General features: G+C 52.4%; 5 protein-coding genes across 5 annotated transcripts; 1 reads left to right on the forward strand and 4 right to left on the reverse strand.

Annotated features, from left to right (window-relative positions):
• Positions 1 to 3,770: 3,770 nt before the first annotated feature.
• On the forward strand, positions 3,771 to 4,973 carry CKM354_000530300 (uncharacterized protein; the record flags this gene model as incomplete). Its single annotated transcript, XM_044800575.1, has 3 exons — positions 3,771 to 3,884; positions 3,969 to 4,730; positions 4,788 to 4,973. 3 exons carry the CDS (start codon positions 3,771 to 3,773, stop codon positions 4,971 to 4,973), a joined length of 1,062 nt encoding a protein of 353 aa, XP_044656510.1.
• Positions 4,974 to 5,716: 743 nt separating this feature from the next.
• On the reverse strand, positions 5,717 to 6,727 carry CKM354_000530400 (uncharacterized protein; the record flags this gene model as incomplete). Its single annotated transcript, XM_044800576.1, has 4 exons — positions 5,717 to 5,830; positions 5,897 to 5,938; positions 6,177 to 6,334; positions 6,565 to 6,727. 4 exons carry the CDS (start codon positions 6,725 to 6,727, stop codon positions 5,717 to 5,719), a joined length of 477 nt encoding a protein of 158 aa, XP_044656511.1.
• Positions 6,728 to 7,034: 307 nt separating this feature from the next.
• CKM354_000530500 (uncharacterized protein) lies at positions 7,035 to 8,828 on the reverse strand (the record flags this gene model as incomplete). Its single annotated transcript, XM_044800577.1, has 1 exon — positions 7,035 to 8,828. One exon carries the CDS (start codon positions 8,826 to 8,828, stop codon positions 7,035 to 7,037), a length of 1,794 nt encoding a protein of 597 aa, XP_044656512.1.
• A 307-nt stretch (positions 8,829 to 9,135) lies between these two features.
• On the reverse strand, positions 9,136 to 10,991 carry CKM354_000530600 (uncharacterized protein; the record flags this gene model as incomplete). Its single annotated transcript, XM_044800578.1, has 2 exons — positions 9,136 to 10,464; positions 10,515 to 10,991. 2 exons carry the CDS (start codon positions 10,989 to 10,991, stop codon positions 9,136 to 9,138), a joined length of 1,806 nt encoding a protein of 601 aa, XP_044656513.1.
• A 470-nt stretch (positions 10,992 to 11,461) lies between these two features.
• Positions 11,462 to 12,652, reverse strand: CKM354_000530700 (uncharacterized protein; the record flags this gene model as incomplete). Its single annotated transcript, XM_044800579.1, has 2 exons — positions 11,462 to 12,181; positions 12,260 to 12,652. The coding sequence occupies 2 exons, from the start codon at positions 12,650 to 12,652 to the stop codon at positions 11,462 to 11,464; spliced, it is 1,113 nt and encodes a 370-aa protein (XP_044656514.1).
• Positions 12,653 to 13,737: the final 1,085 nt, after the last annotated feature.

Consider the following 13,737-nt stretch of genomic DNA (forward strand, 5'->3'; position numbering starts at 1 on the left):
GTTTTCCCGACCACCTGGTTCAGACGACATGAACATTGTTAGGGCTGGAACCTGATTACCTGCGCTGTCGCCGGATTTGCGCAAGCAACACCCTGCTGCGGACAAATAAACCACTTCCAGCGCACGGAAATGGGCCAATTGTGTAGCAGTCTGCCGACGAGAGGAGGTCCATGTCATCGCGTGAGTGACGGATCCGTAGCAAGGGATATTTCCGCGGCGGGCCTGGACCTGCCAGAAGAATTGCTAGGGCTAATCATCGAAAGTGCCGCTGGGCATCAACAGCTTGCGCCTAATGAAGACAGCTGGCAGCATGTTCAGACGCTCCGAAGCTTGTGCATGACCTCCAAGAAGCTCCGCCGTTTGGCTGAACCGGTCCTGTATCGTTCTATTGTTTGGCCTGCTGGGAAGCTTGGCTCTGCCTGCAGAGTGAGACGGCTTCTGCGTACGATGATTGCTCGGGCCGATCTGCGAAATTGTATTCTGGATGTCCACATTGGTGTTGATCAGTACGCCCACGCTGAAGACAGAGAGACAGCGTGTCAAGATCTTCGGGATGTGGACTGGAAAGCATATCGGACAGCTTTGGGAGAACTGTTCACGCTCGGCGGATACGGTATCAAACACAAAGAGCTTCTGCAGCACCTGCGCGATGGGCAAGGGTATGCTAGCTGGACCCTCTTGCTCACTTCCTGCAAAAAGATACGCCGCATTGACTTGCAGCTGTGGCCTGGCTGGAAAGAGTCAAGCATAGGCCGCATATTGCAAGCGGCTGGGACGTTCAGCACGCAGAACTTGGCCCCAGGCTTCGTTGCGCCATATCGTCTATTGCCTGAATTGAAAGAGTACACGCTCGCACATGGACAGCCCGAAGGCTGCACGCTCATGGAGGATGTGCAAAACTTGCTCTGCCATGCTACACTTTGCACACTCAGAGGGAGATCACTAAGCTTACAGGAAGATGAGTTACGAGAGTTCCTTGTCCGCAGGACTAATCTAAGAACCATTGAGTTGACTAATTCGTTACTGGACGCTGCCGGATTTGCGTCCCTGTTAGCAGTCTGCACAAAATTGGAAAGCCTGTCAGTTCATTGGGGTTCACTGACAGTGGGTGATTGCATCATTGAGTGGCACTCTATTGGGGATGCACTGCGACAATTTGGACCAAGACTGATCAAACTGAGGCTCGAGCCTAACGATGCTTTCCAGTTCGATGAAGCAAGCTTCAACACTTCACATCGTCCGCTTGGCGATCTGACGCCACTGTCAATGCTTCAAGGTCTCCAGGTTCCTGCTATGTGCTTGATCGGACTAGATCTGCCGCAGGTGCAGGGTTCTGGAGCCTTCGAGATCAACGACTTACTGCCAAGTTCGCTGCAAGAAATTGATATTTTGGAATTCCGAGATAGGTGCACGCTGTTGGAACAGCATGTCCTTTCGATGACAGGTAGCACAAGACTTGGCAACCTTGACAGAATCGTACTTGGCCATATGGATTTAGATTCACAAGCAATTGAGTCACATGGCTGGAGTATGTGTCCTTGGCCGCTCTCAGCGTCCGAGTCCGGCCGCATGACATTGGCTCGTCGAAAGGCTGGTCGGATCTAGCACTGGTCTTGCTGTACCTTTATGGTATGCGGACCTGATGCTGATGCCATTGTCACTTGCGCTTTGACATAGTGGAATATCCCTTTCCGACTCGTTCTGGGACGCACAGCATCATGAACTTGAACTGAAAGGCTCTCAGGAAGAGATGGGGGCAAAGATGTAGAGCGAGCATCGCGCTCGAACAGAAGTGCCGAAGTCGCCAGAAGAGCCCGCTTTGCAATGTTGCCGGGACTTACGGAGCCTGGCGGCTTTGTTGAGGCATTCGGTGACCGATATCTAAACTTTCGTGGCGAAGCCGCCGGATATGGCGATAGCTGGCTCGCGCGGAAACTAGCAATGGAAGACCGGCTCTCATCACAGGACGCTCTATGTCACTGGAACAGAGCTGGATGGTCGTGCCTGCGAAGAGGAATGTGAAGAGAGGCCACGTGGTGGGCTTGCTGCATACTGCAGAATACGCCACGCGGAGAATTCTGACCGCCTGAAACATGAGCTCCAGCGAGGTCCTCCTCGCCTTTGTTATCCTCTGGAAGAGCTACTTGGCCCAGCTAAGATGCATCCCGCGGACTGTCGTCCCAGCTGACAGCGTTCATCACACGGTTTCGAGAGGACACACAGCATCACCAATCCCTCCAAACTTCGCTCCGGCGCTTTTAGCATTCATGGAAATCAGGGATGCGGACAGAGGTACTGTGCTCGGCAGAAGTATCATGCAGTCAAGCCCTCATGCCCTATAGCTCTGTCTGCATGGCTTATCGCTTGCCCGGTGCTAGGCAGGACCGTCGCGTGGTTGTGCGAGGATGAGATGCAGCCTTTAGCTATTCACAGCAGCGATTATCACGATCAGCGTCATTTATTACCTGCTGCAGAACAAGAGCGAGCATAGCGTCGGGCAAGGTGATCGCCAAGTCGTGCATTTCGTTGCGTGTCAAACGTGCTGCCACGAGGAGTCGAGCTGCGGAGGTGGGGAGCACGACGCACGATCCTTCACCCAGCTCTGCGGAGCTAATGCAGCGGCCCGGGTCCGATTAGCAGACTTTTCCGTCCTTGTCTGTGCTATTTAGGGAACATTTGGGGTTCCTCTTGTGGACTCGCCTGCCCAGAAGGATCGGTGTGCTCTTCCTCTTCATCTCTTTCTGGCGCGTGCGCCTCTCTCCCTGTCGACGACTGTCTCAGAATAGCAACAAAGGAACCATGTCCGCAGCAGGCCTGCGCACTCTGCGACATCTTTCGTCGCCATCCACTCGATGCTGCGGTTTCAAGATGCTCGAATAGGCTTAGACACAGCGACGAAGTCAGGCACATCCGTCGCGCCCAGGCCTTCGTCGCTATGACGCTCGCAGAGGAGCCCGCAACGAGGCAGTGTATGTATTGACTGCACAGACGCGCGCTCGAAATGGACTGCGGAGGCTCATTGGCACCCACCCTCCCCGCCGCTCGTGGAGGCCACCTGGCATGGGAGACTGAAGGCACAGAGTGGTCGTCGGTGAGTCCATGTGGCCTCTCGTCGTGCAATCGTGATGAGAGAGCCTCGCTGTCCGTCAACTGTGTCAGATGGGATCTGACACGCGGATCCTGCCGTGAACTGCAGTTCTTACGCGCATGGACCGGCCAGTGAGCGAGGACCAGGAGGGAAGAATGCCAGCTAATTAGAGCAAAGCCGACGTGAGAAGCTGGTCAAATGAGCCTAATGCGATCCTGGCGGCAAAGCTACAGACGGCACCTTGACCCTGTGTTGGATCCTTCACTCGTCCAATCCTGCCATACTGCGCCGAACAGCCAGCAGCACTACCGCACGCGCAGGCTGGCGGGCGGCGCACAGAGCAGCAGCTTATGCCTCCTGTGCGGCGCCCTGGTGCGAGGCACGCGGCTGCTGGGACCCGCCCGCTCGTCTGAAAATAAGCCTGTCTTCTGTACCTCAGCCCTGGTGCCCGTGCATGCATTGTGCCTTTCGTTTGTCGATTGACGGTCCTAGCCTGGTGCAAGGACTCGCAGCGCATCCTACATATTCACCAACACGTCCGCCTCGCACAGCATGGTGTTGCTTCCCTTAGGCTTTCCGCAAGCCGTCTTCTATCACCACGATCGACAGCATACTCATCCTCCCGGTTATCCCGTTCCATGCTCTTTCGCCACCACCAACACTCTCTCTTCTGCCAGACAACATGACCTCTGGTCAGGTATTTCCAACGTTGCCTGGCACCATCGACCCATCGCACATGGGAACTGATGCCACTGCCGGCATCGAAGGCTCAGAATGGTATGCACCGCCAAGTTCAGTATGTCAATTGCCTGTGCTCAACGCCGCCTTTCGCGGAGCCGAGCTGCCCCAAACCTGTTTCCATGGTTCTAATGGCTCGCAGTATGGCTTCCACGATTCATACATCACTCCTTATCCATCATCCACAGTCGAGAGCCAACCATGGACGACATACGCGAGGGCGTCTGTTCCCGACCTCAATCTCGCGACTTGCGGAATCCACCTACCGCTCCAATCCCAACATCCTCAGATGATGAAAGATCCGGGGAGACCGAGAAGTAGCCCAAGCACGTTTGGCCCATCTCCAGAGACCATCACATGGCAAACAACCAGCGGGCTCGGAATTCAAGGTATCCAATACACGACTGCAGGCGGTCAACCCACACCACCAGTTACATCAACATTTCCACCCAATGTGTTTCAGACCTATCCGACAGATGACCACTATAGCACATCAAGTCCCCCAGAGCTCCGACAACCCCAACCTCGACGAGCCTTTGCTTCGATTGCACCGAGTCCGGCTGGTGAGATGATCAAGCGCAAGCGAGACGAAGTAACGGATCTGGATCTGCCATCGTCAGCTGGCAAGCGCCGAAAACGAGCGACTTCGGTAGCATCACAGGCTGACTTGAGCGAGGATGATCGATTTCTCGTACAACTGAAAGAAGACGAGAACCTTGCTTGGAAAGACATTGCAGCGCGTTTCATGAACGACAAGGGCAAGAACTTCCAAGTAGCAGCGCTTCAGATGCGCTACAAGAGGCTGAGAGAGAAGTTTCGAGTTTGGGAAGATCAAGACGTCCAGGCATTGAAGCTCGCGCACGAGTATTGGGAAAAGTACAAGTGGGAGATTATCAGCGCAAAGGTAAGCAAAGTCCACACTCCCATGCTTCTACGAAAACGTACTAACATTGACTCACAGATGCTCGACTTTGGTGTTTCGGAGCGCTGGCCAGCACGTCACTGCGCCAGGAAATGGACCGACCTGGAAGCCGGCAGCAACACGACCGCGCAAGCGACGACGCTCAACATGACTCCCGCCTCTCTGTCAGCTTTTTCAAGCCCGATCGAAGGTCCTGTACACTTTGCTTTCATGCCCATGTCGTGACTACATGGCAGTGCCAGCAATACGCCTCCACCGCAACAGCCCTACGAACTCTTGCCATGGCAAGGCATGCAGACTGGTCCGATCTGCACATACTGATGATCTGAGCCGATCTTTCTGGAGTTCTATCTTTCCGTACATGCACGTACGTTCAACAAGACCAAGGGTTAGATGAAAAAGGCTTAGACGGACGAAAAAACCTGGTTTGAATGATTTTGATTTTGGAGGATTATGATTGCGGCCTTTTGTTTTCGAAAGAGGAGAGAAAGCATGATACCCCATCCCGCTCGCTTTTTTTATGGCTGTACCTGGAGCATCTATTCTGGTTCGCTATTTGTTCGGTTCTAGATGATACCCCATTTCATTCGCTTCTTATGAGGGCAGCAACAACGATGTACGAAACATTACGACTTTTTGGTAACGGCAGAAGAAAAGAAAGAAGGAAAGAAAGATAAAATTGAGAGTATGGAATTCTGGACATGGCATTGCATGGCGAGGCATTGGAAAGAGAAAGGCGAGCCAATTTCTGCTTTCAGCTGGCTGCATTGGTTTGGTGTTGCATTTTGATGGGAGTTTGAGAGCAGCAGGTCCATATACAACAAGAGTAGAGGCGGAGGCGACCTTGGTCTGAAAGTCTTTGCTCGATTGCTTTTGGAATTGTTGTATGAACAGTGCAATACTGTAGAAGCATCTGAACGAAGAATTGTTCAAGACACTCTTTCGACTCGATTCCACTTGCTCATCATCTAAGCCAGAGCAATAGCCTCGACCTCGACCGGCACACCCTTTGGCAGCTCCTTGACCGCAACGCAGGAACGAGCTGGCTTGTGCTCGCCAAAGTACTTCTCGTAGACCGAGTTCTTGTGACGAGATGTCAGCAACGATGGCGCCAGGAATGGGCAAAAGCTTGTCAATCAACGACTTACCATCTCCGCGAAGTTGTCCATCGAAGTGATGAAAACGGTGACCTAGGGCACGTCCAGAATCAGCTTCGCCCCCGAAAACTCTCGCCATCTACGGGAAGGAGGGATGCAAGGCGAAGGATATTTGGGAAAGGATCCAGGATCGCTTCGCCTCGCTTGCTTGCCCGTGCAGATCAGATTCAATTCCTGGTGTCGATCACGGTTGCACAGCCAATTCGCACGTGACGAATCCATGGTTTGTGCATGATCTCCACGAGTAAGATGATGAAAGAGACGAACATACCTTGGTGACCTTGGCGATTGAGCTTCCTGCAGCTTCGAGGATGTTCTTCAATCCCTCAATGCAGGCAGTGGTTTGGTCGGCAATGCTGCCTGTGACCAGAGTTCCATCTGCCTTGGCTGGGATTTGGCCAGAGACGAAGATCAAACCACCGGCGTTGACTGCTTGAGACTAGAGAGTTCGATGCCGAAAGTCAGCTCTTTGTCTTTACTGCGACGCCTTTCGTTGTGGTCGAGCCGAGATCGGTACCGAGTATTTTCGATGTGATGAAAGAGTGTTGATCTTGGAGAAAGTCAATTGGATGGCGTGGTACTACTCACGTATGCAGCAACAGCTATACAGGCTCTTTGTTAGCATGACCGCTCGGTCCCGTACCTTCGCAACGACTCACGCTTCATAGCCTTGTCAGTGCTGATCTGTTTGATTCCGGTCGACATTTTGCTGTAGTTTCTGGACTTGGCAAAGATAGCGAAGTGCTGGAAGCTTTTGGTTGGTGCTGTACGAGTGGCGATCAGGAACTGAACTGGAAGCTGTCGAGTCGTTCTGAGGAGCATTACCGGCGAAGAAGGGACTTTTTAGAACTTTTTCACTTCTGGACACTTGTGACACACGTCGACAGAAGCTGCCGCCAATGCGGGCTGGCGAGAGACGGTAGTGGGGGCGGGTAGCTTCGGCGACTTAGTCCGAGCTCTTAGCGGGGATTGTACAGCTAATTATGGAAAGAAGTTGCGGGATGGCGTTTGCCCACTGCGGGAGGTGAAGATGCTGTATTGATGAGACGACAAGCATCTACCTCTCGCTGCACCAGCGACTCAATCAAGATCTCTCGATATACTCTTTCTCTAAACTACGAGCTCTGCATCATTCTTCGTGTGGTGCTACTTGTGGTAATCGATCGAAGAATTTCCAGTACGCTTCGTCACGCCAATCCCGCTGCAAGAAGCCCGTCGTTTGAGGAAACAAGCGTTCAAAGAATACAGGATCATAATATAGCATTCCACCAGGAGTATGTGTATGGAATCGATTGTCCCAAAGAACGTCTTGCGGTGTTCCCTCTGGAGGCGCAGCTTGGCACGAGCACGCTCTTAGTCGGAGGAAGTTCAGTGTCCGGTGTAGCACTCGACAAATGACCCTGTCTATTCCATGAACGAATGTCTGCATGCCTTCTCTGCGATTGGCTGATATTTGCTCGGGATCAGTATTTTCAAGATGATACTCGCAGTTTGCTCGTCCGTAGATTTCGTAGCCACGTTTCCAACAAGCCCGTCTCACCAGAAAATTCCAAAGATCGCGCACGAGAGACATATAAAGAATACCGTACTTGGGCTGTTCATCTCTCTTCTTATAGATGAGAGAGATGAAAACTTGAGTGATCAATGCCCATTCACGAGTGTTCATGACGCTTTTGCGTGCAGGGTCGGGATACACAAGCTCGATGTCCATGAAATGGAGCCAGACAGTGACAACGAGGTCGCAATTATGAAGATCAAGCCTCTCATCCTTGAATGTGAATTCCATCATGTCCAGCGCTTGTGAGTCCAGGTCAGCGCAACCACGCCAGACGTTCTCCCAAGCTGCATAAGCCGGATCCGGTTGATATGCTCCCTGCACCCACCCGACAGTGAGGAAGTCATATTCCTCTCCTTCGGAGAACAGACGTTTGGCGCATAGCACACATTTAGCTTCGAAAGGTCCCATAGCCCGGCACAGTTGAAGTAGACAGTCCTGGCATGCGTTGTGTCTGTTATCGCCACAGAAGGACACTGGGTGCGTCTCAGGTTCGAGGTCTGAGCGGCAAACAAGGCACATACGATCGTCTGCTGGAATGTTGTCGATGTCAATGCGTCGTTTGCTCAATATTGCCTCATAGTTAGGCCACCGCCTTGGCTTGAAATTGTACTTTGCTTCGATGGCGTCCTTCGTTTCTTCTTCAGCTTCTGCTCGCTCAAGGCTACCCTCCTCCTTCAATCCGTAGTGCTGCGCTCGCATCAGAAGACGGTGAGCGATGGCACGCCGTGAGCTGCCCATAACGAGCTCGTGTATATCTTCGATCCATGGATGGTCTGTCTGGTTGGCTTGGGTAAACAGATAGCGCTCCCATGCTTTAAATGTCAAGCATTGCAACTCAAAATCGAACTGGAAAGCTCGTGCTTCGAAATCGAAAAAGATACAGCGACAGGCGAGTCTGATGCGGGTGACACCTCTGCCGTCCTTCTTGCTCTTGTAAGGAAGAATGTCCAGATGTGTCTCCCCTTGATATCTCTGAATCGCGTGTAGCAATTTGATCGTATCTTGACCCTCTTGTTCAGCTATGAACGCGTCGAAGTCCGGCTCAGTCAACTGGGTCGACGCTGCATAGAAGGTGGAAAAAGTGTAGCGATCTAGATCCGAGTGCCCGGCGGCCTGATTCACGCGTACATCTTCAAGTAGCGGGTCTAGAGGGTTGTGCATGTGTGAGACGTCTCCGACTGGTTCATCAATCTCCTCGCCGTCTTGAAGGAGGCTAGGGCTAGGATACCATACGGAGATCTTGTGCTGTAGCTGTAGCGGCGGTTTGTGCGCAGGCCGATCCTCAATACTGTCCAAAACACGTTCCCATAGGTAGTCGTCCATGTCCTCCGGCTTACTATGCGGGAGGTATTTGTCCATCTCCATCGTAACTAGGTCGCTCAGCTCTTCACAATTGGCGGGACTGTGGCTTGTGATCTTGCATTTGGCGAAGACATTCTGACCATTCTGAGTATCGAGACAAAGAAAGTTGCTTTGTCGAATATTGCGTTGCATCGATGCATCACTTCTTTCTTTACCGGACGCATTCAGAAGCCGTATCGCGAAAAGCGCCGCTTCGCAAGTCAAGACAGAAAAACCATCTAGTCCCGTGTATACTCGTCGTCCTGCAAGTTTCCAGTGCCGAGCGGCTGAGTTTGAATATTCTTCCATTGTGCAAAACATACATCAACATCTAGAACAAATCCGTCATAGCCCCTTGACTCGCATCACCTACCAATCTTGCATATTTCGCCAGCACACCTCTTGTAACTGGCATCTTAGGAGGTTTCCACTCCGCAAGTCGTCTCTTTATCTCCTCCTCACTGACATCAAAGTCAATTCGGTTATTATCCGCATCGATTGTGATAACATCGCCATCCTGCACAACTGCAATTGGTCCTCCCACCGCAGCTTCCGGACTAATGTGGCCAACAATGAATCCATGCGATGCGCCGGAATATCGTCCATCAGTGATGAGTGATATGTTCTTCAAACCAGCACCCATGATCGCTGCTGAAGCTTTGAGCTGCTCAGGCATTCCAGGTCCTCCTTTCGGACCTTCATAGCGTACGACGAGGACGAGGTTCTCGCCTCGCGGGATCTCTCCTTTGTTCAGCGCGTCGTCCAGTTCGTGCTCCTTGTTGAACACGCGTGCTTTCCCCACGAATTTCATGCCTTCTTTGCCCGTAATCTTGGCTACAGCACCATTGGGCGCCAAATTTCCTCGCAGGATTTCCAAATGTCCAGTCGCTTTGATCGGCTTGTCGATAGGTCTGATCAGGTCCTGTCCCTGCTTTAATGAAGGCCAACTTTCCACGTTCTCTGCCAAAGTCTTGCCCGTGACAGTAATCGTGCTGCCGTCGAGCAAACCAGCTGCAATAAGCAGTTTCTGAACAGAAGGAATGCCGCCAATTTCATACAAATCTACCATCAAGTACTTTCCAGAAGGAGCGATGTCAGCAATGAAAGGGACCTTGTCGGAGATGCTTTGGAAATCGTCCAGAGTGAGTTCAAGTTCCGCAGTGCCAGCCATGGCCAGGAGATGGAGGACACCATTCGTCGAGCCACCGAGAGCCATCATCATCGTCATAGCATTCTCGAAGGCTTTCTTCGTAAGACAATCGCGAGGCTTGATGTCCTTTTCGAGGCAGATTTTGATGGCTTCCGCCACTTTGGCGCATTCTCGCATCTTGGCGGGCGAAGTCGCAGGTGTCGACGATGAGCCAGGAAGCGAAAGACCGATCGTTTCGATTGCCATGGCCATGGTGTTGGCTGTGAACATGCCACCGCACGCGCCCTGCGAAGGACACGAAGTTCGCTCGAGATCGGTCAATAGGTCGTCCTTGGTTTGCTCTGGCTTCTTGGGATTTTTCAAGTTATCGTAAATATAAGCTCCGTGGGCTTCAAGTACCGTCGCAATGTTGACAGTGCGTTCTTGAAGTTTAGAATAGCCTGGATTGATCGTCCCGCCATATATCATGATCGAAGGCCGGTTGTGTCTCGCAAATCCCATGACGACGCCCTATCACCGATCAATGCTCGTCCTCCTTTGAATGCAGTGCTCCAACTTACCGGCATGTTCTTGTCGCAACCGGGAATGGCAACGCAAGCATCGTGATGCTGGGCACAGGTGACAGTCTCCACACTGTCTGCAATAATCTCTCGACTTTGCAAGGAGAATCTCATGCCCTCTCCACCCATGGTAATGCCATCACTGACACCGATTGTGTTGTATTGCCATCCCAACATCTCTTGCTTCTCGATTGCCTTCTTCACCTCTTTCCCAATATCGAGCAAATGTGTATTGCACGGATTGCCTTCCCACCAGACGCTCGCAATGCCCACTTGAGGGTAAGTCTTCAAGGCTTTCTCATTCGGTACGCCCGCTGCATACAGCATGGCCTGGGCAGCTGGGAAATCATGTTCGCGAGTGAGTGTCGAGGAGAACTTGTTCAAGCCAGAGCCGGGTTGCGAGTGCTTGAAGTTGAGATATCGAGGATCTTCGGGTTGTCGTTGGTTTAGTTGTCTGTCGGCGTTCTCAGGTTCCATGATGACAGTGAGGATATCTTCCTATAGAAATGAGTGATGAGTGAAAGCGTGAGGTCAAAAGAAAGGTGTCAATGGACGGAGACAACAGTGCGCGAATGAGAGCAGCGCTGATTATGCGTCACCTAGTTAGCTAGTCCCCGCAATAGAGCATCCGCCGCATCAATGGCCCGAAGCTGCGCAGCAAGTGGGCCGGTCGCGATGGAAGCTGTTCCGAGCAAGGCATTGCATTCGCTCTCAGCATGTGTTAGTCATTTCTTACGGGCCCTGCTCTTCATATGATCTCCGCGGTAAGCGTGGGCTTATGGTCAAACGTTGGCTGGCTTCAAGGCTCAGATCGCATTTCGTAGTGCAATAGAAGCCATGTGCGAACTATGATACAGTAAGCGCCGATTATGGATACAACCCACACGATGAGAGGAGACGCCATGCGGCGGTCTGGGTATCATGAATATTCGTAACCAGGCATTCGCCTATTTGTTGCTCCACTCGGCAGCACTGCTCCCAACAGCATCTTCAGTGTCTGGTGTCGCGACTCCGCTCGAACCAGCACTGCTTGCACTCTCTGCCGCCTTGGACTTTTGCTGTGGCGCATCCTTTGCAGGTGGCGGAGGAGCATCCTCGTCCTCATCATCATCCTCGAAGTGGGATGGATCAACCATTTGAGCGTCGCGAGAAGAGTGGTCAAGATGCTCCTGCAATGTGTCATCGGCGGAGACGCTGATGCCTCTGGCACCCCATCGATCGCTGGGAGTGCGGTTGTTGCCTGGCCTGACGGTGCCCGACTCTTGTGCTGCCAGACGATCTTCCTCCTCAGTGATATCGTCGTCGTCTGTGCCATTCTGATTGTTCCGTCGCCCAATGAAGCGCTTGACGATGAAGCTCTTGCTGAGATCCTCGCTGTCCACAATTCCGCCATACCGAAGCTTGACGCGTTGCCGTGACCAGTAGACCCATGCAAAGTCCACGTACAGAGCTGTCTGGATAAGACCAAACACGACACTCGTGGCATCGAAGGTGTGGTCTGCGCTGAACATCTTGACGATCCAGTTCAAAATGTAGAAGAACCGGTAGCTGCCCAGGGTCACCAGATAGAAGGAATCGAGAACGGTCGGGACGCTGGTCTGGCGGAGTAGTAGGAGCTGCGGCAGCACACAGACGGATTCGAGAATGATACTGAACGTCCAGATTACCTATTTGCGAGGAGCACGTGAGCATGATCGTCCTGGCATGGCATCTCGTTGTGAGAAGCGTAGCACAACATTGCATACCTCTGACAGCGTGGATCTCTTCCAACCCTCAAATAACAGGCACACGATGGGTGCGCCGACGGTGCTGCCGGCCAAGGACCAGATGGCCAGCTTCCATCCATACTCCTTCTCCCTCGTCCTGGCGAAGACCCGCATCATGACGAACACGATGTAGGCCGAGCTGGCAATGTAGAAGAGCTTGAGCACGAAGTTCCACCAGCTGAACCATGGCGGCACCCAGAAGAGATCGAGATAGCGTGTGGTGAAGACGAGGCAGTAGAGCAGCTGGGTCAGGAGACTGACGCCCTCGGCGGACTTGTTGCTGTGGATGGCCCAGATGAGGATGCACTTGGACGCCGTGTGCGAGACGTCGCCCAGGATGCGGAAGATGTTCATGTGGAACGAGGAAGCCATCGTGGGGACGCGAGATGTGTGCGACGACGACGATGGGCGTGGTCAGTCGAGCATGGCAGTGTGTTGCAGGAGCAAGGTTGAGAGGTGGCCTTCCGGGTTGCTGTCCCAAGGCTGACCGCGAGACACTGCTGAGCTGCGTGAGTTGCCGTGATCGGGTTGACGTGGCTCGCGACCCGCGACCAGGGTCTGTTTCTATTCTGTCCACACTCCCCGTACCTTTCTTCTCTCTTCTTCCTCTCCACAGACTGCTCACTTCTTGACCATATACTCACTTGCTTCTGTGCAATTTGACTAATGTTGAATTCCGACGATCAATGAAGTTTGAATATTTCGCAGTGCTACTAATCCCATTCGCGCTGGGAACTACAAGTGCCTGATGGGGAAACGATTCCCTCGTCGAATCAGTGGTAATAGACACAATGCAGATCGATGTTGCAAGCTGTTCTACTCTCCGACTGCGTCGCAAATCTGGCCGGCTCTCAGATTGCTGCGGAGGTATCGTCAGTTGAAATGTGATAGTACTGAACGACACTATTCACAATGCTCGAGTCGATGTGTAGCACGCTTCCCTGCGTCGCTCACACCGCTACTGTAACACTTTGTGAAGCACGGTGGCCGTGTTCCGATGGCGGAGTAGTTCAACAGATCTCGCTACACTCTACACGTAACGCCGATGTGTTCAGAACATTCAAAAGCATTCAAAGTATGTACAAGAACAACAGCAATGGTGTTCACAAATCGTTGTTCTCATCCGATGAGATAATCAAGGAATGCGCAGGGTGAGCACAGTTCTTCTCTCGATCTTCCTTCTTCTCCAAATCATTTGAGTCCACTATGTCGAACGCCCGGTTCGGAATCGCATTGTGTAATACAAGCTCGCCCAGCGAGTGTCCCGGTTTTGGGCACGATTGATTGTGCATTCCATCCGCGATTGCTAGACCAAACAAGGCTGACGCATTTTGAAGTGAGCCTGGATGAAAACGTCCAGTTCGTGCGCCTCTTCAAAATTGTGAGTTCCACACTGCCATTGGTGCGGTAGCGTGAGCCAAGTGGTCATCAACTGAGCTTGCAGGTGCAACGATGTT

Source organism: Cercospora kikuchii (genome assembly GCF_019650295.1).
Source record: "Cercospora kikuchii DNA, contig_00003, whole genome shotgun sequence".
Lineage (NCBI taxonomy): Eukaryota > Fungi > Ascomycota > Dothideomycetes > Mycosphaerellales > Mycosphaerellaceae > Cercospora > Cercospora kikuchii.